The sequence below is a fragment of the Perognathus longimembris genome, chromosome 17 (assembly GCF_023159225.1).
Source record: "Perognathus longimembris pacificus isolate PPM17 chromosome 17, ASM2315922v1, whole genome shotgun sequence".
NCBI classification, from domain to species: domain Eukaryota; kingdom Metazoa; phylum Chordata; class Mammalia; order Rodentia; family Heteromyidae; genus Perognathus; species Perognathus longimembris.
In genome coordinates, this window is record NC_063177.1 from 41,031,799 (window position 1) to 41,058,193 (window position 26,395).

General features: G+C 45.5%; 1 protein-coding gene and 1 pseudogene across 1 annotated transcript in view; both read left to right on the plus strand.

Annotated features, from left to right (window-relative positions):
• Positions 1–26,395, plus strand: part of Dbf4b (DBF4 zinc finger B) — a 32,693-nt gene continuing 6,298 nt past the window's right edge. Inside the window, exons 1-10 of the mRNA XM_048366864.1 lie at positions 1–118; positions 443–505; positions 11,761–11,915; positions 15,437–15,622; positions 16,279–16,350; positions 18,106–18,169; positions 19,252–19,328; positions 21,977–22,013; positions 23,943–23,988; positions 26,020–26,136. Of these exons, the coding sequence (XP_048222821.1) occupies positions 472–505; positions 11,761–11,915; positions 15,437–15,622; positions 16,279–16,350; positions 18,106–18,169; positions 19,252–19,328; positions 21,977–22,013; positions 23,943–23,988; positions 26,020–26,136 (788 nt within the window). The 5' untranslated portion in view covers positions 1–118; positions 443–471. The remainder of the gene's footprint in view (positions 119–442; positions 506–11,760; positions 11,916–15,436; positions 15,623–16,278; positions 16,351–18,105; positions 18,170–19,251; positions 19,329–21,976; positions 22,014–23,942; positions 23,989–26,019; positions 26,137–26,395) is intronic.
• LOC125365736 lies at positions 2,605–3,259 on the plus strand (annotated as a pseudogene).

Sequence of the window (26,395 nt, forward strand, 5' to 3'; positions counted from 1 at the left end):
CCGGGGACTGACTGCTCGCGGATTCTAGAATGTCAAAGAACTCTTGAGAGCCCGCGAACACAGCACAAAGTCCTGGAGGAAGGAGTACGGCAGCCGGGAAGGGCCTGAGCTTTGAAGAGTGAGCCCGGGAAGGGTACGGGTGCCGGGAAGCGGGTAGAGCGTTAAGGAAGGTTGGGGGGTGGGGGGGTGGTCCTTAGGCCCGGGTAGCGTCGTGGACCGGGGATCCGAGGGGCCGAAGCCGAGGTAGATGGAGGAGCCGGGAAGGAGTGGCCGGAGTCGAGGACGCGGGATTAGAGATGGGATGAGGTGAGGAACAGAGTGGATCCTGCTCTGTTCCTGGGACCGCTTTGGGAAATTACTTGCGGGGCATGGAGATGGGAGGAGAGATGCGAGGACGGAGGGGTTGGTGGTTGAGCCCCGTTTCTCCCTCTTTCTTTTTCAGGCTACGGATACCGCGAACTGGAGCGTTCCATGGCCGAGCGCAGGCTCCGAGCTCCAGATCGAGGTGGGTAATAGCAAGTCACAGCTAGGGAAGTGAACATTTGAGCCCTGTTGGAGTTTGCTATTGGATTTTGTTGGGGGGGGGCGGGGGTTGGCGATTGGGGGAGGTGTATACATAGATTACTTAGGAATTTATGGTAAAAAACAAATGAGCACTATTATGAGAATAACAGACAGATGCAAAGTCAGTATGGAGTTATCAATCTATGTATACTCATGGTTATTTTATCCATACTAATCAATACCCAGTTAGCACATCATTTTAGCATGTATCACTTCCCTCGGTACTCTTGTGTCTTCTAACACCATCTGTGTTGTATTTGTTCTCTTCATATCTGGTTGCTTACTTGTGTATCTATTTCTTTCTCTTTTCGCTGGAGAGTATTTTTCAATGGGGTAGGTTTTCTATGAGCTAAAGCTTGAAAGCATGAAGCTATTTCATCTTCATTAAAATTCAACACAACGAAAAAAGTTTTTTTTTTTTTAAGCAAACAGCAGATGCTGGAGATGTACAGCATTTGAGTAACCATTGGATCAAGGAAGCCTTGAGTTCATTCCCCAGCACTGGGGGAGTAAATCACCAACATGATGTGTGAAACTTAAAGGTTTTTATTTATAGCTTTCTGCTTATATATTCTAAAGGGCCAAAGTCTATCACAGAAACAGGAGGCCTGGGTCCTCCTTTCTCTCATGAGGCCTGTTTTCCACTCATTAGATACAAACATTTATCTTTTTTCTTTTTTTTAATCCTGGGCTAAAGCAACCATTCAACCACAGCCTGTTAAGTAGCTTATTCTCTTGCCACCCCAGCTTCAGGTTGGGTTTATAATATTTTCCTTTTATTTTTTTCTTTGTGACATTTTGGGTACTTGCTTTGTAGCTATCCAGTTGCAACTACACTACTTTTTAACTTAACAATTTAATTTTTATTTATTTATTTATTTATTTTTGGTCAGTCTTGGGGCTTGACGCACCTGGGAGCTGTTCTTGACCTCTTAAGCTCAAGGCTAGCACTCTACCACTTGAACCACAGCGCCACTTCCAGTTTTCTGGTGGTTAAATGGAAATGAGTCTGGCTGACTTTCTCAGACTGGCTTTGAACCATGCTCTTGATCCTCAGATCTCAGCCTCCTGAGTAGCTAGGATTACAGGCATGAGCCACTGGTGCCCAGCTTGTAATTTTTATTTCTTTCACCCTCTTTTTTTTTTTTTTTTTTTTGAGGTGGGGTCTTACTATGGTGCTCATGATGGCCCTGTACTCCCAGATTCAAGTGAACTTCCTGCCTCAGCCTCCTAAGTCACAGGCATATGCCCAGTTTCTATTAACTTAAATTCCAAAAATTTGGGGAGACTTGAGGTTTTGAATTCTCATGGAAGACTTTGATGTAGAGCCTGGTCTAAAAAAAGACTATTCCTTCTCTTGTGGCATGGATTGTTGTCTGCTTTACCTTTCTCCTAGGCTCTCACTTCTGGCTTTAGGCCAGCACAAAGACCTTATCTCCTGTGGTCATCTGTTTTTTTCCTTGCAAACTCTGCTTTTTTTTTTTTTTTTTTTAAACCTGAAAACCCTCAAGGCCAGTCAGCATTTGCTCACTCACCACTGTGGTTTTGTTTTTCGTTTTTGGCACTTGTGGAATCCACTTACTTGTTTATCTTGTGGTCCCAGCAGTTAGGTAAGATAGGATTTGTGTTTAGCCAGTATTTTGTGTGTACCTGTCCTGGGGCTTGAACTCGGTATCTTCTGCTCTCCCTTGACTTTGTTGCTCAAGGCTGGCACTCTGACTTGAGCCATACCCCCACTTCCATATTTTTGGAGGTTAATTTGTAGTAAGGATCTCACAGACTCTTTTCCCTGAGCTGGTTTCCAACTGAGATCCTCAGATCTCAGCTTCCTGAGTAGCTAGGATTACAGGCCTGAGTCACTGGCACCTGGCCTTGATATTTTGTTTAAGAGGGCTTTTTTACCTGATGTCCTTTGCCCACAATGAAATTGAAAACTAATCTTTCTTGTTCTGGAATTCCATGATAATGCTCCTTAATGGAGGACATATATAATTTTATTGTTACGGTGGAGTTTTCTGTTAGCTCCTCTGAACCACGCCAAAAGTAGTGTCCCCATCCCTCATCTGCTCTAACACCAGAGACTGAGAGGAATATGTCGATGGCAAGAAGCCTCTCCAAATCTACTACCCTTTGTGTGGCCAGATGGTCCTGGTGCTAGACTGTCAGAGAACTTACCCTTGAAGCCCTGGGACTGATCTCTTGTGATTGATACTGTCAAACATGCCCACAAGTTTTGTAATACAGAGTATGAGACTACATACCTTTGGAGACCTGAAAGCATTAAACAACACTACAGGATGAAGTGTGCCAAGTGTGGACTACCACTCTTCACCAGTCCCAACCGAAGAATGTTCCTGTGGTTTTTATTGTGGATGGGGTAGTGGTGAAGTTTGGTCAGGGTTTTGGGAAAACCAATATATACACTCAGAAACAAGAGCCTCCTAAGAAGGTGATGATGACCAAGAGGACTAAAGACATGGGCAAGTTCAGCTCTGTTACTGTGTCTACCGTTGATGAAGAGCAAGAAGAGACTGAGGCTAGGGAAGTTGCTGACTACTATGCACAAAATGCCAAAGTGATTGAAAAACAATTAGAGGGCAAGGATATGAGCAAGAGGTGGAGCCAAGAGCTGACTCAACTGGAACCCAAGAAATCAAAAATGAAGGGGACCCTGATTGACAACCAGTTTAAGTGACTAGGATCTTTATCTGAGCCTGGACTAGAGGCAAGCTCTTAAATTATGAAGAAAAATAGTTTCTTTTTTCTTTTTTTTTTTGCTGGTCCTGGGGCTTGAACTCAGGGCCTGAGCACTGTCCTTGGCTTCCTTTTGCTCAAGTGCTCACTCTACCACTTGAGCCACAGCACCACTTCCAGCTTTTTCTCTTTATGTGGTGCTGAGGAATGGAACTCGGGGGCTGCATGAGTGCTAGGCAAGCACTCTACCACTAAGCCATGTTCCCAGCCCCAAGGAAAATAGCTTTTTGGTCACACAGGTTGGTTTCTATTTATACCCCTGGGGACGGATTTACCTTGCTTCCCATTCACTCCTATAGTTAGTGAGGTCTTCAAGTCCCTTGACTTGCTTTCGAGGAGATGTGTTAGTCTTCTTGTAAGTTGTCTATGCTATTTGTGTGTGTGTCTATTTGATGTAGATTCAGCTCTGTAGAAACTGTATTAATACACCAGTGATTTTTTTTCTAGTTTCTAAAGTGGCTTGTTTTCCTTTTTTCAAAGTGAATTCATATAAAAACATAAAAGACTGAGCCCAGCACTGGTGGTTCTTCACGCCTATAATCCTAGCTACTCAGGAGGTTGAGATCTGAGGATCAGGTTCACAGCTAGCCTGACCTGGAAATAACCTGTTCAGAAAAGGCCAGAAGGGATGTTGTGGCTCAAGTGGTAGAATGCTATCTATGAGGAAAAGAAGCTCAGGAACAGTGCCCAGGCCCTGAGTTCAAGCCCCAGGACCCACACCAAAAAACAAAAACTTGAGATCTTTTTTTTTTTTTTCTTTTTTTTTGCCAGTCCTGGGCCTTGGACTTAGGGCCTGAGCACTGACTGTCCCTGGCTTCTTTTTGCTCAAGGCTAGCACTCTGCCACTTGAGCCGCAGCGCCACTTCTGGCCATTTTCTGTATATGTGGTGCTGGGGAATCGAACCGAGGGCTTCATGTATAGGAGGCAAGTGCTCTTGCCACTAGGCCATATCCCCAGCCCCAGATCCTGAGATCTTATTCTCATTGTTTCTCCTGCGGAATTTAAAAAATACATATTACTGAGGTCATGAATATATTTTCATTGTAATAATATTTCATTTTGAGAAACAATGCAATGTATAGCACTTTCATCGGAGGCTCACTAGAAGATATCCATGGTTATATTTCTACATATTTTCTGAAGTATTTGTCCTTCAATTCTAATCCTAACCATTTCAACATCTGGGTAAAATTTTGCGTCATCTGTAGATTGTAAGATGTTATGTCATTAGCAGTAGGCAAGCATATTTTTAAAGACTAGTTTGTCTTGCTGGGGTTTATGGCATATGTCTATAATCTGTAGTCCTTGGAAGGGTTGCTTGAATCCAGCCTGGGTAACACAGTGAGATCCCTTCATCTATAAATAATAGAAAAAAAAAGACTGGCTTGACCATTTTAAGATCCTTGTCACTGAGAACCATATCTCCTTAGTCTCCTTTAGTTTGTAACTGTTTCTTAGTTATATCTAATTTGAGTTTTTCGGGGCTGGGAATATGGCCTAGTGGCAAGAGTGGTTGCCTCCCATACATGAAGCCCTGGGTTCAATTCCCCAGCACCACATATACAGAAAATGGCCAGAAGTGGCGCTGTGGCTCAAGTGTCAGAGTGCTAGCCTTGAGCAAGAAGAAGCCAGGGACAGTGCTCAGGCCCTGAGTCCAACCCCCAGGATTGGCAAAACAACAACAACAAAACCCTAATTCGAGTTTCTCCTAATGATAGATGATGTTGGCCATACTGTGTTTTTTGTAATTACAATAACAACATATGACAAATTTTAAACAATAGTATTATTGTTAAGGTGTTGTATAGAGGGGTTACCATCTCATAATTCAGGTAATGAGTGCGTTTCTTCCTTTTCTTTTTTTTTTTTTTTTTTACAGTTGTCACCCCTTCCTTTGCTTTTCCCCAGTTTCCCCCTCCCATCCCTGCCACATAATATATACTGAATAGCATATAGCGTATATACTGATTGCATTTGTTCACCCCCTTCCTCCCTCCCTTTCTGTGCCCCAATGGAGGCCTTTAAAAAAAAAAATCTATGAGCTGCCACTTGCTGGAGATTTTCAGTTTGAAACTTCTTTGTTTAGATTGGAGAAAGTTTTTACCACTATTTCTATATTTACCCTCTCTATTTTTCTCTTTTCTATTTCTGGAGTTGTTACTGTCTAGATAACGAATCTCAATCCTCCCTCCCTCCCTCTTTTCCTTCCTTCCTTCCTTCCTTCCTTCCTTCCTTCCTTCCTTCCTTCGTTCCTTCCTTCCTTCCTTCCTCTTTCCTGTCTCCCTTTTTTCTTTCTCTTTCATTTTTATGCCAGTTCTGGGGTTTAAACTCAGGACCTGGGTGTTGTTCCTGAGCTTTTTTGTTCAAGTCTAGCACTCTACAAATTGAGCTCCAGCTCCACTTTGGGCTTTTTGGTGGATAATGGACTTACTTGCCCAGCTGTCTTTGAATTGTAATCTTTAGATCTCAGCTTTCTGAGTAGCTGGAGGCATGAGCCACTGGTACCCAGCTGCTAAGAGACTTCATTGTACATGATTGTTCCAACTTTGTAGGAAAGGAACAACCTTTGTTGTTTTTGTCTTGGACTGGTTATTTCCTTCCTTCCTTCCTTCCTTCCTTCCTTCCTTCCTTCCTTCCTTCCTCCCTCCCTCCTTCTCTCTCTCTCTGTCTCTGTCTCTCTCTGTCTCTCTCTTTCTCTCTCTCTCTCTTTCACCAGTCCTAGGGCTTGAACTCAGGGCCTGGGCACTATCCTTGAGCTTCTTCTCTCTCTCTCTCTCTCTCTTTTTTTTTTTTTTGCCAGTCCTGGGGCTTGAACTCAGGGCCTGAGCACTGGCCCTGGCTTCTTTTTGCTCAAGGCTAGCACTCTACCACTTGAGGCTCAGTGCCACTTCTGGCTTTTTCTATATATGTGGTATTGAGGAATCAAACCCAGGGCTTCATGTATGCGAGGCAAGCATTCTACCATTAGGCCATATTCCTAGCCCTCCCTGAGTTTCTTTTGCTGAAGGCTAGCACTCTACCCCTTGAGTCACAGTGCTACTTACAGTTTTTCTATGTACTGAGGAATTGAACCGAGGGCTTCTCATGCATGCTAGGCAAGCACTCTACCACTAAGCCACATTCCCAGCCCGACTGGTTATTTCTCTAGACAACAGTCTTCTGACCCTCTGCCTGGTAAGTAAGTATAAGGCATGATTGCCAGCATTCTAACAGCTCATGAATCTCTGACTTCGGAGCCTTTGGCTCTAACTAGGTTTGTGTCTTAGGCTTGTTAATGCTGTGACAAATACCTGAGAAACAGTTTAAAGAAGGAAAGAGGGCTGGGAATGAGGCTTAGCAGTAGACTGCTTGCATAGCATGCATGAAGCCCTGGGTTTGATTCCTCAGTACCACATAAACAGAAAAAGTGGGAAGTGGTACTGTGACTCAAGTGGTAAGAGTGCTAGACTTGAGCAAAAAGAAGCCAGGGACAGTGCTCAGGCCGAGTCCACGCCCTAGGACTGGCAACAAAAACAAAACAAATAAACAAAAACTTAAAGAAGGAAAGATTTACTTTGGCTCTTGGCTTTAAAGGTCACAGCGTATTGTTGATGGGTTTGCTGCCTTGCTTCTGGGCCTGTGGGGAAGTAGGACATCGTGGGGGAAAGCAGAGCTATGTAACTCATGTAGCCAGGAAGCAGAAGAGACAAGGAGAGATCTGGGGACAAGGTCTGTCCTTCAGGGCATACCCCATTGACCTCTTTCCTCTAAGTAGCCCCCATTTCCTAAGTCTCTATCACCTCCCAAAATAGCACTCACCAGCTGGGGACCAAGCCTTCAGCACATGAGCCTGAGGGAGACATTGTGTATTCAAACTGATATAGCTTGCTTTTCATTGGCTTTGGATTCGGCATTTTCTGGTCTCCAGCCTGTTCTTCACTCACCCATCTATTTTCTAACTTCCACTTTTTTTTTTTTTTTTTATATATATAACAGCTGTCTTCTTGCTGTCTTCTTGCCAGTGTCTCAGTCCATTTTAATTCTATTTCTGTCATCTTGGTAACATTTGGGGATGAAAACTGAAGTTTTTATATTCTTCTTGCACATACATTGAGAAGTCTAGATCATTATTTCTGTTTTCAGGTTTTTTTGGGCAATACTAGACTTTTAATTCAGGGCTTGATGCTTCCTAGGCAGACGCTACCATTTGAGTCAGGCTCCAGCCATAGTTTTTTGTGTTGGTGGTGTTTCTTGCTAGTTACGTAGTATGTATGTACGTATTCATTTATTTTTGTTTTGGTATTGCAGTTTGAACTCAGAGCCTGAGTGCTGTGTTAGGTTTTTCTGCTCATGGCTGGTACTGTACCACTTGAGCCACAGCTCCACTTCCAGCTTTTTGGTGGTATATGGTAGATAAGAGTCTTACGGACTTTTCTACCCAGATGAAATCCGTAGTTCTCAGCCTCCTGAGTAGTTAGGAAGATTATAAGCATGAGCCACCAGTGCCTGCTGTTTTGAACATTTTTTTAACTCCTAAATTACCCAGCTTTCACTTTCAGCTTTTTGCTAATTAATGGAGGATAAGAGTCGCTCAGATTTATTTGCCCAGGCTGGCTTCAAACTTCATATCTCATATCTCAGCCTCCTGAATAACTAGAAGTATAGGCACAAGCTACTGGCACCTGGCTCGGAAAGTATCTCTTAAGGCATAAAGGCCATGTTTAACTAGTTCTCTTTTCTTCTTTTTTAGTTTTTAGTTTTTTTTTTTTTTTTGTCCTGGGGCTTGAACTCAGGGCCTGAGCACTATCCCTGGTTTTTTGCTCAAGGCAAGCACTCTACCACTTGAGCCACAACTCCACTTCTGGCTTTTTTTCTATATATGTGGTGCTGAGGAATTGAACCCAGGGCTTCATGTATACAAGGTGAGCACTTGACCACTAGGCCACATTCCCAGCCTGTCATTTTTAGTTTTGTTTTTTTTTTTTATTTTTTAATTTTTAATTTTTTTTAATTTTTTATTTTTTGCCAGTCCTGGGCTTTGGACTCAGGGCCTGAGCACTGTCCCTGGCTTCTTTTTGCTCAAGGCTAGCACTCTGCCACTTGAGCCAAAGTGCCACTTCTGGCCAGTTTCTGTATATGTGGTGCTGGGGAATTGAACCCAGGGCTTCATATATAGGAGGGAAGCACTCTTGCCACTAGGCTATATCCCCAGCCCCTGCCGCTAGTTTTTGAACTTGCAATTCACCTGTCTTAGTCTCCTAGTTTCTAGGATTTCTGACATAAGCCATCATGTCCAGCTTAGCTAGTTCATTTAAGTTGGACTTCACAAACCTAGACATATGTCTTTCTAAGTAAGTACAATCTAATTGAAAATAGGTCTTAATACCATAGCTCATAGCAGATGGGTAGGTTTGGAAGATGTAAGAGCTCGTAAATAGCCCATATGTCTCACGCAATCTTGTTGGTATCTTAAGTCTTGTTTCCAATTAGAGATTCAAGAGATACATAGAAAGTGGTCTGTCAAATACAAATCTGGAATACCAGTATTATTGTTGCCTAAAATTGCCTAACAGTAAATCTCACAATTGAGATACCCAAGAAGGTTGTCAACGTGGAGAATATTTTCCCAATAAGCTGCAAGCTCTGATTGCCCTCATCAGTGAAACCAGCACTGTTATGGCTCTGATTTCAGATCAGCTGAGGCCAAAGCTGATGCAACAGCTCCCATTGCATATTGAATTAGATGACTCCTGCCGTCCCAGCACCAAATAGTGACATCAATGTCATATTGGTTGAAACCGTGTTTAGCACTTACCTGGCTGTGAGGCTCCTGCAAATCAGGGGTTCTTTGTAATAGTGATTTGCGTTTTTCTGGTGGCTGATAATGATATGTATCTTTTCATGTGCTTATCCACCATTCCTATGTCTTTTTTCTTTAAGCAAGACTATTTGTTAGTTGAGGGAGGAGCTGGTAATGAACAGAACCCAGGGGCTCACACATACAGGCACTTATACTACTGAACCACAAACACATCCCTAGTCTAATTTGTCTTTTTACTGTTTGAGATGTGTGTGTGTGTGTGTGTGTGTGTTTGTGTGTGTGTGTGTGTGTGCACGTCCTAGGGCTTGAACTAATGTCTGGGCGCTGTCCCTGAGCTTTTGTGTTCAAGGCTAGTGTTCTACCACTTTGAGCCACAGTTCCACTTTGGGTTTTTAGGTGGTTAATTGGAGATAAGAGTCTCATTGACTTTCCTGCCTAGGCTGGCTTTGTACCTTGATCCTCAGATCTCAGCCTCCTGAGTAGCTAGAGTTGCAGGTGTGAGCCAGCACCTAGCTATTTGAGGAGGTTGGGTTTGTTTTTTTTTGTTGTTTGTTTGTTTGTTTTGCCAGTCCTGGGCCTTGAATTCAGAGCCTGAGCACTTTCCTTGGTTTCTTTTTGCTCAAGGCTAGCACTCTACCTCTTGAGCCACAGCACCTCTTCTGGCTTTTTTTCTGTTTATATGGTGCTAAAGAATTGAACTCAGGGCTTCATGTATATGAGGTGAGCACTCTTGCCACTAGGCCATATTCCCAGCCTGGAGGTTGGTTTTTTTCTTTAAGTGTGAGCCTGAGACTCGAACTCAGTATCTGATGCTTTGGCTCACTGGTTAGTGTTCTACCAACTGAGTCATGCCTCAATGCCTACTTGAGGTTTTTGTTTTATTTTTTGCCAGTCCTGGGGCTTGGACTCAGGGCCTGAGCACTGTCCCTGATCTTCTTTTTCTCAAGGCTAACACTCTACTACTTGAGCCCCAGTACCACTTCTGGCCTTTTCTGTTTATGTGGTACTGAGGAATCGAACCCAGGGCTTCATGCATGTGAGGCAAGTACTCTACCACTAAGCCACATTCCCAGCCTCCTATTTGAGGTTTTTACACTATTTTTTTCTAAATATCTACTAGCACTAATTCTTTCCTTTTTTTTTTTTTAGGAGGGTATTTGTACACTAATGTTTCCTACAGCCTACTTTTTCCCCTCAATATTACCTGACAGACTTAAGTTACTGTATTTTATTTAGTCTGCCCGAACTGCCCATGATGATGGTGCATGTTGTTATCACCACTTTAGAAGTGAGGAAATACAGATTCAGAGATACTAAGTGATAGAGTTGGAGTTGGAGTCATGGTTCAGGTGGTAGAGGGTCAGCCAGTGAACGAAACCCACAGATCAAGTGTTTGAATCCTGCTCTCAGAAAAAAAAGAAAACAGATACTAAGTGAGATTGTGACTTGCCTAGGGTTACACAGCTAGTAAGAGGCAGAAATAGGGCTCACAAGGAAAAACATTTTTCTGGAAAATGCCAAACTGCTTCCAGTGACTTTCAGAGGTGGGGGTTCATGGGACTAGAAGGAAAGAACTTGTAGATTGGGTGCCAGCTAAAGATGGGAGAGCAAGCTGTGGTTTAAGCATTTGAGGGTGATATACCTGTCCTAAATAATTCCTAGTCTAGCCAAAAAGTTAGTTTCTCAGTGAAAGTCTAACATAGAAAATAATGAGACAAGTAATATAGAACTTAGAGAAAGAGAAATACCAAGGCACTCAGAGAGGAAAGGAAATTTAAAGTCTGACTGTAGTTAATAGAGATATAAGAATTCATTGAATTTAAAGTTTTTAGAAAGTTGGATTTTCCCCCCTTTAACGCTAAGGATCAAATCTTGTGCATGCTAGACAAACACTCTACCACTGAGTGTTATCCCAGCCCCAGTTTTTTTTTTAAGCATGTTGTCATTACTTTATAACCTTTTATGGCTTAATATCCATTATATTTTGCATACATATTCATCAGTTGATTAATATTTGTGATATCACTATAGACATTTGTGTACGACAATTTTCATGAACACTAGTTTTTCATGCTTTCAAGATTATAGTTGTATATAAGGAATAGAATTGCTGTGTCATACATAATTCTCTGGGGCTGGGGATATAGCCTAGTGGCAAGCGTGCCTGCCTCGGATACACGAGGCCCTGGGTTCGATTCCCCAGCACCACATATACAGAAAACGGCCAGAAGAGGCGCTGTGGCTCAAGTGGCAGAGTGCTAGCCTTGAGCGGGAAGAAGCCAGGGACAGTGCTCAGGCCCTGAGTCCAAGGCCCAGGACTGGCCAAAAAACAAACAAACAAAAAAAAAAACATACATAATTCTCTGTTTAATTGATTAGGAAACCAACATCTTACCTAGGCACTGGTGGCTCATACCTCTGACCCTGGCTGCTCAGAGCTAGGTTTATAGAGCTCCATTTTCTCCTCATCTAAGTGTCTTGAGGGTAGGGCCGCTAGCTTTAATGTTGTCTTTGTGTGCCCAAGGCCCCTAGCTCAGGACCCAGCAACCTGGACTGAGTTGTCATAGGATTGCTTGACCCGGAGAACCCTCTTACACCTCAAGCTTCTTACTTTGTTCCTCTTTGTGTTACTCTTTTCCAGGGGCTCACCCAGGAGTTTCTTGCTGTCTGAGAAAATGCCAGAAGAGCACACCAGGTTCTGGAAGGCAGCCCTTTTCTGGAAAATCTTTTTATTTAGATCTGCCTGCTGGCAAGAATCTCCAGTTTTTGACGAGGGCCGTCCAGCAGCTGGGTGGAGTATGTGATGTGCTTTACTTCTGGGATACCACACAGCTTGGTGGGATGTGGGGCAGGAACTGGAGAAGGTTTGTGCTTGTGGTTTTTCATGTATTTCCACTTCATTTTCAAGAGCAGTTTTAAGTATGAACCATTTTTTTTTACAAATAAGGTGAATTATTTTCTTAGTTGGAAAAATAACATCTGTTGATTCCAGAGAGGTAGAGAGTAGGAACCATTCTTAGTAACAATCTGAAGTTTTCTTTCTTCCTTTCTTCCCTTTCCTTCTTTCTCCCATAATGGCTTTATTGAAGTACGATTCACTCACCATAAAATCTACCTATTTCAATCACACAGTTTTTAGTATAAGTCAGCCCTTCATAAACATGGGTCCTGCATCCATGATTTCACCTAACTGCAGGTTGGAAATATTAAGGGAAAGAAATTATGTCTAGCCAGGTGCTGATGGCTCATGCCTCTCATACCAGCTTCTTGGGAGACCTCACATTGAGGTCAGCCCAGACATACACACAAGTCCCCTTCTCAACAAAAGTGGGACATAGAGGTGGCTTCCTAACAACAGTGGGAAGTAAAAAATAGGAGGATTGCAGTCCATATGTGTGTCTAGGCAAGAAGCAAGCCATGTCTTTAGCCCATGTAGCCAGATGGTGATGTCTTATGCCTGTAATCCTAGCTACTCAGGAGGCTGAGATCTGAGGGTCACAGTTCAAAGCCAGCTGGGGCAGGAAAGCCTGTGAGACTCATCTCCACCAAAAGGCTGAAGTTGGAGCTATAGCTTAAGTGGTATATTGCTATGAGTACAAACAGTTGGGGGCAGTTCCCAGGTCCTGAGTTCAGTCTTCAGCAGGAACATGTGTGAGAATGCGCGCGTGCGCGCGCACACACACACACACACACACACACCCATGTAAAAAAAAAGTGCTGGAGGTGTGGCTCAGCAGTAGAGTACCCGCCTACTAAATGGGAAGTCCTGAGTTCAAACTCCAGTATTGCCAAAAAGAAAAGAAATTGCACCTATACTGAATTTGTACGGTTTTAATCTCTTTTGTTTTTGGCCAGTCCTAGGCCATGAACTCAGGGCCTGAGCACTGTCCCTGGCTTCTTTTTGCTCAAGGCTAGCACTCTGCCACTTGAGCCACAGCGCCACCTCTGGCCATTTTCTGTATATGTGGTGCTGAGGAATCGAACCCAGGGCCTCATGTATACGAGGCAAGCACTCTTGCCAATAGGCCATATTCCCAGCCCGTGGTTTTAATCTCTTTATTATTCCCTGAACAATATAATATTTTTAAAAAGAATTACACTGTATCAATATTATCCTGAACTACAATTGCCTGGCTGAACTTTTAAGTCTCTTCTTTCATTTAGCTTCTGCTTGTAAAAACCACCCTGGAATTGGGATTTAAAACAATGTTTTATCCTTTCAAATCATGCTGGGGGTTGGCTGGTAGTTCCTCTGTGCTCCAGCTGCATTCACCTGGAGGGTCAGCTGGGTTGAAAGGACCAAGATAGTAATGATCACATAGCACTATGTTGCTTCTTGCTCATATACACAAAGCTTCTTATATACACTACACATCTGTATAGTATAGCATCTGTTTACATTAAACCATACCAACTGGTTTCCGGTGGTCACAGGCAGCCTTTCTAGAAGGGGAAATATATTACCTCGCCCACACTCTATTGGTCAAAGTGAGTCAGGTTGAAGAGATGAAGCCAGGTGCCAGTGGCTCACACCTGTAATTCTAGCCTCTCAGGAGGCTGAGATCTGAGAATCTCGGTTCAAAGCCAGCTGGGGCAGAAAAGTCTGAGACTCTTATCTCCAGATAACCACCAGAAAACTGGAAGTGGTGCTGTAGTTCAAGTGGTAGAGCACTAGCCTTGAGCTGAAGAGCTCAGGGACAGCATCTAGGCCCAGAGTTCAAGCCCCATGACCATCAAAAACAAAAGAGAAATAGAAAAGTAGGTGCTCTACCTCCTGAAGACAGGAATAGCAAAATCACATTGTGATGCTTGGACAGGAGGAATGTGTGGCCATTGAGCAATCTGCCCCATTTACTTAGACCAATAGCTGTCCAACTTGCACCCTCTGGTACTTGTTTTTTGTTTTTTGTTTTTTTTTTTTGGCCAGTCCTGGGGCTTGGACTCAGGGCCTGAGCACTGTCTCTGGCTTCTTTTTGCTCAAGGCTAGCACTCTGCCACTTGAGCCACAGCGCCACTTCTGGCCATTTTCTGTATATGTGGTGCTGGGGAATCGAACCCAGGGCCTCATGTATATGAGGCAGGCACTCTTGCCACTAGGCCATATCCCCAGCCCCTGGTACTTGTTTTTGCCTGTTGAAGAAAATAGATATACTCCTCCTTTAAGCTATAACTTTTTTCTTTTTTTAATGCCAGTTTTGGCGGTGGTTTGGATTTTTGTTTTGTTTTGTTGTTTGCCTTTTTTTTTTTTTTTTTTTTGCCAGTCCTGGGGACTGAACTCAGAGCCTGAGCACCATCCCTGGCTTCTTTTTGCTCAAGGCTAGCACTCTATTACTTGAGCCACATCACCACCTTTATATGTGGTGCTGGGGAATCGAACCGAGGGCTTCATGTACATGAGGCAAGCACTCTACCACTAGGCCATATTCCCAGCTCCCATTCTGTTTGAACTCAGGGCCTAGGTGCTGTCCTACTAGTAGACTGGTGCTGTAACACTTGAGCAACAGCTCCATGTCTGGCCTTTTTTTTTTTTTTTTGGCCAGTCCTGGGCCTTGAACTCAGGGCCTGAGCACTGTCCCTGGCTTCCTTTTTGCTCAAGGCTAGCACTCTGCCACTTGAGCCACAGCGCCACTTCTGGCCATTTTCTGTATATGTGGTGCTGGGGAATCGAACCCAGGGCCTCATGTATACAAGGCAAGCACTCTTGCCACTAGGCCATTTCCCAGCCCCCATGTCTGGCTTTTGGTGATTAACTAGTAATAAGAATCTCATGGACTTTCCAGCTTTGAACTGTTATCCTCAGATCTCACCTTCCTGATTAGCTAGGATTACAAGCATGAGCCACCAACACCCAGCCACCAAATCTTTTTTTTCCCTAATTGTTTTAGGCTCCTTTTATACATATATATTGTGATCAAGGTTACAAGTCCACTGTTGGACATCCTGGTGTGTCTTATAGAAAACATAGTGTCCTAACCAGGCTGTTCTTAAGCCTACCTTACCCCTTTCATGTGTTTCTTCTGTGTTCAGTGTCAGATTGTCAAAGACCTCAAAGCATGTCGCTTTCTGCTGCTGGATCAGGAGCAGCAGTTCCTGGAGGCAAAACCTGTATCTCATATATATATATATGCGCACACACCCACTATTGTATTTCAGGATAACGTCTTCCTGGGGATTTGGTACAGAATTGCATTTTAGTCTATTTAAAGGCATTGATTTTTGAAACTTTTGGCAGCCAAGATTTGCTTTCTCAACTTCTTAGTATTGACAATTCTACATCTGCTTTTTGATTTTCAGCCATGTCTGTGATCTGGTTTCAGGTAATTGAGGGTTTTCTGAGCAAAGAAGTAAGTTACATTGTGTCCAGCCGCAGAGAAGCCAAAGCAGAGAGCAGTGGCACAAGCCACAGATGCTGCCCCAGCCCCAGCAAGGCCAGGGTGGAAACGGCCTCCATGGCTAATCCAAAAGGCTGCCGGGCCAGGCCTTCACAGTCACCTGTAGACACGGTAAGCACCTCGTGTGAGAGGAGAGGTATGTTCTGTAAATGAAGGCAGAGGGCATTGGTGAGCCCTTTTAGGCAATCTCTGGTTTTAGTTTAATCGTACTTGAATTCAGAAACTGAGGATATTTATCATTGCTCTGGATCTAAGTGCCTCATTAGTATGTCATCCTCATGATTCCTTCTGTGCTTTTCTTGTTGTTGCTGTTTTTGTCCTGGGGCTTGACTTCAAGGCCTGGACACTGCCCCTTAGCTTTTTTGCTTATAGCTGATGCTCTCTCACTTAAGCCACAGCTTTTTGTTGGTTAATTGGAGATTAAGGGTCACATGTATTTTTCTTGTCCTGGCTGACTTCAAACCATGATCCTCAGATCTCAGCCTCCTGAGTAGGATTATAGGTATGAGCCACCTGTGTTTGAGGAGAGAACAGAGAGGTCTTGGAATGACCTTGGGTGAACTGAGAGTGCCCTTCAGCAGGGTTCAGACTGTCCAGGCTGCAGCTCCCTCTAAGTGACCTGATCTTTAGTTGTGCCTTTACTTCCTCAAGGTTCTCCTTAAGGCCAGCCTCAGTTGTCTCTTCTCTCAGCTTTCTGAGAACCATGACCTAAGACACCCTCATCTGCTCATGTGTCAACACCTGTGCATATATTGTGATCCGTCTCATTGCCCTTCTCTTCGTGGCAGGTGCCTTTGAGCAGAGGGAAGGAACTGTTGCAGAAGGCCATCAAAAACCAGGTAAGCTAAGGCAAAACAGGGCTGAGTAGATGGAAACAGGTAGTAGGAAAGGTCACACCATTTTGTAAAGATAATGCCAATAAAAGCATGCACTTAAAAAGGACCAAAAGCACCTCTTATTTTATCACAATTTTAAAACTTTTAAGAAGTTGCAGCTTGAAGGAATATATTACCTTCTTCAATGTGGCAAAAACAAGGGTGATAGGGGGTAATTGGGTAGATGTTTCCAGCACAGGGTGTCTTTCCAAGTACTTCTGAAGAACTAACTCAAAAGCCATACTCTGATATGTTAGTAACACCATTAGTTCCTTCTTGCAAATGAGGGGATGAGGCTTAGAGAAGATTAGTAATTTATCCAAAGCCAGCTAGGGATTGTGTATGAAAAGCCACAATCAACTCCATTACAGAGCATAACAAGAGAACCTTGGCGAGATAGAGGACACATCTGCCCACCACATAAGCTAGACTTTGTAAATCTTTCAGAAGTAGTTGCTTACCCCTTTTATGAGATCCAAGGGCTGTTAAAATTCGGTGGTAAATGAAAGCTTTCAGGTGATCATGTGAGAAAAATGGTTAAAACAGAATCAAGCCAGGTGCCAGTGGCTCACACTTGTAATCTTAGCTATTTAGGAGGCTGAGATCTGAGAATTACAGTTCAAAGCCAGCCTGGGCAGGAAAGTCAGTGAGACTCTTATCTCCAATTAACCACCAGAAAACCAGAAGTGTCACTGTGGCTCAAGTGGTAGAGCGCACAGCACCCAGGCCCAGAGTTCAAGCCTCACTACTGACAAAAAAAAACAAATTGGGCTGGGGATATAGCCTAGTGGCAAGAGTGCCTGCCTCGGATACACGAGGCCCTAGGTTCGATTCCCCAGCACCACATATACAAAAAAAATGGCCAGAAGCGGCGCTGTGGCTCAGGTGGCGGAGTGCTAGCCTTGAGCGGGAAGAAGCCAGGGACAGTGCTCAGGCCCTGAGTACAAGGCCCAGGACTGGCCAAAAAAAAAAAAACATAATCAAGGGCTGGGAGTATGGCCTAGTGGCAAGAGTGCTTGCCTCCCATATATGAAACCTTGGGTTAGATTCCTCAGCACCACATATATAGAAAACGGCCAGAAGTGGCGCTGTGGCTCAAGTGGCAGAGTGCTAGCCTTGAGCAAAAAGAAGCCAGGGACAGTGCTCAGGCCCTGAGTCCAAGGCCCACGACTGGCAAAAAAAAAAAAAAACAGAATCAAGATGTGTCCAACTGGTACAGTGGCCCATGCCTGCAGTTCCCTCTTAGAAGGCTAAAGCTGGATTGCTAGCCCCAAGAACTTAAGGTTCAAGGCCAGCCTGGGTAGCATAGCATGACCGCATGTAAATAAATAACTAAACAATGGGTATCTTGGCTAGAATGAGCAAAGGAGATGATATCGCTGGACTGAGGCAGCATAGCTTCCTGCTTGGTGCTGACAATCATCACTGGTGTTCATTGTGGGTACTTGATGTGTTCTGTCAGCTTTCAAAGCTGCCCTGCTGACAGACACCTCTCTTAGAAGTGGATGTTCCTTTATGGTCACGAGGTGGCCTACCCAGAACATATGGGTACATCAGCAGTCTCCCCCTGTCCTGGCCAATCCATGTGGAGAGCAGGGTGTGTTTTCCCTAGGGGATGGGATGTCACCCCACAGGTACCCCTTTCGGAGGACTCCCAGAGCAAGGTCTACCTGACCCCATCATGCTCTAGCCCTGAGGAATCTGCTCTTGTCATTGCAGGGGAGTAGCAGCAGCCTCCTGACCAATGCCCGTTCCTGGGGAGTGAAGGTCCTGCATGTGGAAGGTACTGCTTCTGTCTTGGCTGCCTCTAAGGGTGAATACAGGTGACCCACCTGGAACGTCACCTTTTAGAGGATCATGGTCATATAAGCTGTGGTAGCAGGAGCCAGAGCTCTCAGTTACTCAGTGACTCCACAAGGTCAAAGTGTGGAAAAGCAGAGTCGCAGATAGCAGAGTGGTCAGCCTCTGGAACAGCACTCCTCAAGCCGTTGTGATGGTGGTGATGGTGAGGTATATAAAATAAAGCTGTAATCCTTAGATCCACTCACCAGGTATCTTGGCATTGCTAAGAATTACCTGACTTATTCTCACCATAGTTCTGAACCCATTGTTCAGGTAAGAGAATTGAGTCTCAGAAGGATTAGAGTAACTGGCCATGTCTCACCAGAGTGAGCACCATGACCTATATTCCAGCCCATTTTGATCAAACTGTCAATTTTGGCTTCTCTCTTTTTCCATAGGGTTGGCTAACACTATAAATGACCTATTTGCTATTGTGATAAATTTATACTAGAATAGTTGTCCACAAATTGGTTAGCTAGCCATGACCGATCTCATTTTCAATTTCATTTGGTGCCAGGTTTTCCCGGATCCATTTTAGAGGGTAGGTTCAGATGGACGGCCTGCAGATGTTACCCCATCCTGTGCTGAGGAAGTTGTTTGATCTGACGAGTGGGGACTCCATCTCACTGGAACATCAGTCAATCCTGAACTTGATTTCTTTCCCTGCCTATGTGCTAGAGAAGCTCTGGCCTGTTAGCCCTTATTTGGAATTCTCTAGAGGCTATACCTGTGTGGTTCAGAGGGTTGGTTTCCCTTGCAGGTGCCACTTTTTGCTTGTACTGTACCATCCTTGGTGAGCTGTACGGCACCTCCATCCAAAACCAAGTTGTATTCAGTACTAGGAAAGAGCAGGAAGCCTGCTTAATGAAGTACTTACCTGTTGTCAGGAGGTGCTGAGTGACGTGGAGCCACAAGGTGGCAGGCAAGGCTGATATTACAGTTGGCTAAGCTAGGTGACAAGTTTAGTCCTGGAGCCCAGGAAGGAACTGTGAAAGCCTCACCACTGCCCTCTATTCTCCACAGAAATGGTGATGCACGTGCGGCAGCTGTCTCTTCGTGGTTCTTCACGTGTAAAGAAACAAGAACCAAAGAAGCCAGACGTAAGTCATCCCACTAAACCCAGGGCAGCTCATGGTTATCAGTGAAATCTATGACATGTTGGTTCGTCTGTGACCCACCTAAATCATTGTTTCCTAGCCATTCTGGAAAACCTGACAGTGTAGCTTAGATGGCCCGAGAATCTCATTTGCAGGAGGCAAAGTGGGACAGACACAGCAACTTGATCTCTCAGAATCTGTGTATGTACGTGTGTGTGCATGCATGCGTGTGCATGCACATGGGTGCGTGTGCCAGTCCTGGAACTTGAACTCAGGGCCTCATGCTCTTGATTGGCTTTTTCACTCATGGCTGGCACTTTGCCACGAGCCATGCCACCACTTCCAGCTTTTGGTATTTAATTGGAAATAAGAGTCTCACAGACATTCTTACCCAGGCTGGCTTCAAATCTTGACCCTCAGATCTCAGCCTCCTAACTAGTTAGGATTCAAAAGGTGAGCCACGGGCACCCACTTCCTCCTTTATTCTTAGTGTCCCCTGCTCTGCATGGCCCTTTCCTTTCTCTTCCTGTGATTACTGCAGTCTGGGCCAGGGGCTGCCTGTGGATGAGCCTGGCCTAGATAAATGTGCAAATGCTCATGACCTGCATCCAGCCTGCCATTCCAGGGACAGCTCTTGGCCTGGGAAATGAACTTACAGATTGCATGAGGGAGAGGGAGTTGTAGCTTCGAGTAGCTGTCACCTTCCAAGTCCTTACTGGCTTTTCCTTCCTGCTGGGGTTAAAACTGCACATGCCCCATCAACGGAGCCTAGACTCATTTAAAGCCACAGTGTCTGCACCCAAGCCTAAACACTAGGAAGGACTGAACCTGCAGATCCCACCTAGGCTCTGCATCGAGGAATAGGACGAACAGGAGGAGCAAAGTGCATCCAAAGTGGCTGGCATGCTCAGATTCTAATAACCCCCTCTCTACATCTCCAGCTATGTACTAGGGGAGTTATACTGCTAATGAATAGATTTGTGTTCAAAATTCAGAAAGGTTTACAACGAAGAGTCTCCCTGTTATCCTTCCAACTTAGGTCCCTCAGCCTCCATTCCCAACATAAACAGTGTGAACACATTCCTTTCTAGAATTCCACACACATACAGGCAAATGTCAGAAATCCTCCTGTTTTGGGCTGAGGGTTTAGCTCAAGAAAAGTTCCGGCTAGCATGCATGAGACCCTGGGTTCCATCTTAGCATTGTAAACCAAAGAAAAATGTCTTTCCTTTATGTGACTGTACAGCATTTATGCTTTGCTTTCCCTCAGTAACCCATGTAGTAGGTATTTGGGTCTTCCAGAATGGCAGTTTGATCTGGTTTGTCTGCCCTAGAGGTGCAACTGGAGGGGAATCAAGCTGCTTGGGGCCCAGATGCACAGACAGTTCTAGACCCTTCGGCTTTCCCATCCTGCCCCTACCCCAGCTCTTGGGCTGCCTTTTTTTTCTTATTTTTTGTTGGTCATGGGACTTTGATCGGCCTGGGTGCTATCCCTGAGGTCTTCAGCTCAAGGCTAGCCATCTACCACTTTGAGTCACAGCGCCACTTCTTATTTCTTATTTTCTGATGGCTAATTAGAGATGAGTGTCTCATGGACTTTCCTGCCCAGGGTGATTTTGAACCACAATCCTCAGATCTCAGTCTTCTGAGTGGCTAGGATTTCAGGCGTAAGCCACCAGTGCCCAGCCTGCCTTTCATTTTAACCTATTTGGTTTTTTGTAACAGCTTTATTTGACCTTGTCTTAAATATTGGTTTTGACCCATACTGCTAGGGTACACAAAATGAGCACTGAGAAGCAAATAGCCGTTTTCTTCTCCCTCATCCATAAGGAGACCTGGAAAGCCAGCAGTGCCTCAAAGATAAAAGCTGCTACCACAGCCAGGCGCCAGTGGCACATGCCTATCATCCTAGCTACTCAGGAGGCTGAGATCTGAGGATCACAGTTTGAAGCCAGCCTAGGCAGAAAAGTTCATGAGTCTTAATTTCTAACAAACTACTCAGGAAAAGCCACAAGCAGCACTTTATGGCTCAAGCCAGTACCTAGTGATCACCTAGTGTGTTGGGTCTTTCACGTGCTTCAGTTTTAGCCTGTCAGGTAGGTAGATGCTCCTCACTTTACAGTTCCACTTCCTGCCTGGGCCAGAGCAACTGCAAAGCCTTTGCTCTGTGCTCCACCCTGCATCTCCTGCCGAAAGTCCATTTCCATGGAGATTCACTGAGCAGCTGTCCTCTCTTTCCTCATGGTCCTGGGCAGGAAGAGGACGCCTCTGCTCAGGTTTGTTCCAGCTCACAGTCCCAGAGTTTAATTTTTGTTTTTGTGCTGGTACTGGACGCTGTCCCTTAGCTTTTTTTGTGGTGTTCTACCACTTGAGCCACACCTTCCGTTCTGGCTTTTTGCTGGTTAGTTGGAGTTTCACAGATTGATCTGCCTGGCTGACAGTGAACCATGGTCCTCAGGTCTCAGCCTCCTGAGTAAGCTAGGATCATAAGTGTGAGCCACCGGTGTCCAGTTCTGAGAGTCTAGTTTTGCAGACCTTCCAACAGCAGGAATCAAAGTGGGACAAAATCAGAGCAACTGGGCCTCCCAGGCCCAGTTCCTCGACCCCTGTGGCTCTCTCACATCCTTAACCTATTTTCCCTTTCCATTTAGGGAACACATCCAGGAGTGGAGTCAAGAGCACGGAAAGGTCAGCGTGGAAGCTTTTCTTCATCTAATTGCTATCCCTCCCTCTATAAACACTTCCCCATGGCTCCCTCTGAGGCAGCATCTGCTCGCTTTTCTGTGGCAGGAAGCAAGTCCAGCTTGTGTTGCCCCCTCATGTTTCCAAGGCCTGTGCCTCAGATCTCTGGGGTGAGAGAAGTCCATCCAAGTACCAGTGTAGAGCTGCTGGGTCAGGCTTCTCCCCAAGAGTCAGGACGCCATGCAGGTGCACTGGCTCCTGTGTGTGTCCTCTGCCTGTTCCCGGGCATCGATTGAAGTTCACGGTCTTTTTCCATCTGATTCAGTAGCAGTTTGGGGTGGGCAGTTTGACAGCTGCCTACCGTTTTCAGAAATGCCAAACTCCCTGAAACTGACAAACAGGCAGATTGATGGACTCTGTCTCCTGGTTCCTCTTGGACAGCAGGAGAGTTTCTTCCCCCTGGATGTTTCTCCCAGAGCTGCTCTTTAAGTGGCATTTATTCCTGCCCAAGCAGGATCTAAGAAAAGTTACTTGGCACCACCTCATGCTTGAAATTCTGGGAAGTCTGTAGGGGAATTGACTTTAATCACTGTCTTACTTAATTAGAAAGACAAGAACTTGTCCCCAAAAGGTAATTAACAGGAGCTGCTACCCAAAGAGAAGAGGCTACATTTTGCTTGGGTGCTACAATGGCCTCCTGCGGGGTTGGGACTGAGGTAGCAGGCTCTTTGGGGGAATTAGTGGCTGCCTCTTGGTTTTACCCAGCTCCCAGCCTGTCTGCTCTGCCTTTGACAACTGGTCACAGTGAAGGGATAGAAGAGATCCTTACTTAGCTTGAGAGATTTTGTAAATTATGCAAACAACTTGTTGGTAGGGGGTAACTGTCTTGATTGAGTCCAAATTTGCCTCCTTTGCTCCTCTTTGCCCTATATTTTTCAATAACCAGATCTCTCCTGGGAGACTTTTTTTTTTTTTTTTTTGGCCAGTCCTGGGGCTTGGACTCAGGGCCTGAGCACGCACTGTCCCTGGCTTCTTTTTGCTCAAGGCTAGCACTCTGCCACTTGAGCCACAGCGCCCCCTCTGGCCATTTTCTGTATATGTGGTGCTGGGGAATTGAACCCAGGGCCTCATGTATAGGAGGCAAGCCCTCTTGCCACTAGGCCATATCCCCAGCCCCCTGGGAGACTTTTCTATCCTATTAAGATCATGAAACACTCTTTGTACTGGGGCTTGAACTCAGGGCCTTATATTCTTGCCTGAGTTTTTCACTCAAGGCTACCACTTGAGCTGCAAGTCCACTTTTGACATTTTTGGACTGATTAACTGGAGATAAGGATCTCACTGCTTTGCTACCCAGGTGGGCTTCAATCTGTAATCCTCAGCTCTCAGCCTCTAAAGTAGCTGAGATTACAGGCAGGACAGGACCCTCTCCCTCCCGCCCACCCCCCCCCCCCTACTAAACACTCCTTACCTAACCTTCCTCTCTACTGTGGCTCCAAACACTAGCATCTTCTGCCCAGGGAATGTTCTCATGTCCATCAGGATTCTGAGGCACCAGGAGCCAAGATACAGGGAGACCTGGGACTTGGTGGGACCTCAGCCTGCTTTTAGCCAGACCAGCAGAACCTAGCTTTCTCTGTCAGCCAGATTTCTAATGGTGGTGGCATCCGTATGTGGTTGACAGCCTCCAGAACCCACAGGCAAGGGGGGGTCCTATGTCCTAAGGTAGGAAGACATGTCTGTAACCTTTTTCCCTGAAAGGATGTGACTCTTGTCCCCCTGGGGTTCCAGCAGAGGGTTAGGTGACTTACCCTGCCAAATGAAAAGAGCACAGGTTCCTGGGCTTTGGCGGAGCCTCACTTCTCAGACCACTTTATCCATGTGTGGCTCTTGCACTGGGCCAGATTGCTCATATGTGCGTTCTTCCCCTTGCAGCGGCCAGACTGAAGTCACCATTCCTCAAAATTGAAGATGTGAGCAGGTAAGTGGGGCCTCACATCACTGTTCACCCCACCAGGCCAGCACCATGGAGGGAGGTACTCAGGGAACACAAGTTGTCAGCAGGGCACGAGTCCCTGTACCTTTGTCCTCCTAGGAGCTGCTTTCTCCTACTGTCAGGGAGAAGGCTTAAACAGACCAGGGGCAGACTCAGGGTAGCATTGTGCAGTTGATATTCCTCTTAGAAATGAGTCAGAGGTTAATGATCCTATAGGATCATTACTTTGATTTGCAACTCTCCTCTTAGAAGCTTGTGCTGTCCCATGCAGGAAGAGCTGCCACCTTTCTCTCCCTGGGTTTGTACTGACACTTCTTATTGAATCATTACTGACCCTGGTCCAGTCACAACACTAGTACAATCTATGGCATCATCCTGGCTAGAATGCGGATGTGGGGCATGGCATTGGGAATCCCTTGTCAGACCACCTTGTACTTGTATGAAGTCCTGTGCTTTGCTTTGAGAGCCCTTTTTCAGTAATATGTTATCTCATGCCAGTGTTGGGTGAAAAAAGCATGCAGTCCCATCTTCCTTGTGAGGGAAACTGAGGTCTGAGAAAGGACTTGTACCACCCACCATCTTGCTAGTCCAAAGCTAAGAACCTGCCAGGTATTCCCTCCACGCTGTCCTTCTTACCCAGAGCATGAGAGCCACACGACAATGTCAGCCTCATGGGTCTTAGCAGCCACCTTGGCTGTCACTGATTCTGCAATAGCTACTACATCACAAGTCCATGTTAATGCATAGTGGTTTCAAAACACAAAAGTGACAGGAAATAGATGCATCTGTGCTCAGCAGAGACGACTGGAACCAGGGCTTTCTGTCCTCCTTCCTCAGGCAGAGGATCTGAAAGCCCGACCCTGGAGCCTGCAGCCTAACCAGCCTCTCAGGGGGCCTTACTTCCCTTCTCAGTGCCTGTGGACAATACACAGTTGGCTGTGTTGGTCCAAAGCTAATAGAAAGAACTGAAAGTTGAGGTACTCTATTCCTTCCCAATGGGATGAAGCACAGCTCTTCATCCTCAGTTCCTTCACAACTAGATAAACCACAGCTGAGACACTGTAGTGCCTCATTGTCTGCACTGCGCATGGCAGGCACAGGAAGTGTCACATGGCAGGGCGCCTTGCGAATGTGCTCCTGGTATCCAGTAGGCCGGAGAGGAAATCCAAAGGAGCTGAGTTTTCTTGTCATGTTTTCATGAGCTATTCTGAAGCAGGTGCCTCCTGACCAATCCTGCGCAAAAACAAAACATTAAAGAGGAAGAAAGCGGGATGCTGGAGTTGTGGCCATCCTTCTCTCCTTAAGAGTTCAAGAAGATTCACTTGTTAGTTCCTTCGTGGGGCCACAGGTCTCACCCTGCTGCCAGGGATCCACAGCCTCCATCCCCAGACCATAGGCACCACAGCCACCATGCAGGCCAGGCCTGGCAGTGACCTCAGTCAGCAAGGTTTGCTGAGCATGCACACATCAGGCTCTGGAAGTCTCTTGTGTGTTTGAAACTTCAGGCAAATTGCCACAGCTACTCAAGACAAGGCCAGCCATCGAGATCCTTCACTGTGTCCCCCTTCTTTATTGAGAACACTCCTCTCCACTGGTGGGGGGCAGGGTGGGGAGATCAGTCCAGTGTAGAAATGCTTCCCTTCACGGGATGGGAAGCCCACAGTACTCTGGTTTAAACAGTCTTCCACTAAGCTTCTGTACAGCTAGAGACCTGACAGCCGTTGTAGGCTCAAGAGACAACTATCAAGAAGTAGGTCAGGAAGCCGGGCGTCAGTGGCCCATGCCAGTGATCCTAGCTCACCACGTGCCCAGTGGGCGCTTGAATGATTCAGATTAGGGAGTGCGTGTAAGTCTATTTGAAAAGCACAGTTAATAGTAGTCGTTTAACTTAGAAAGGCCGATAAACATTCTGATTGAGAACTTACCTCAGGGTTGGGAATTCTAGAGCTGACCTAGTTCCCTTCCCAGCTTATCCCTTGCCCACTGTAGTCAAAGTCCAAGTTTTCTTTGTTGCAGGAAGTTTCGTCCTTTCCACCGTCAGTTTAAATCCTTTCCTGAAATTTCTTTTCTGGGACCCAAAGCTGCAAGTCCTTTTGAGGTTCTGACAACCCCCAGCAGCTTGCAGCATTCCAGGTAAGTCTTTAATTCCTGAGCACCAAGAACTGGGTACAGGCCAAAGTCCTCCCCCTCAGGGGCCTGCTGGTCAGATTTGGGAATGGCCATCTGTTTGCTCCTTTGGCAAAATCTTTTTTGAAACTTAGCCCAGAGAAGAGAGACTAGGAGTATTTATCCATTTTATTTGGAGAATTTAACTTGTGTCCAGAGGGCTCAGAGCTGTATGACCACTGCCATCAGAGTGCCCTGGAGCTCCTTAAGAATGCAGGCTCCCACC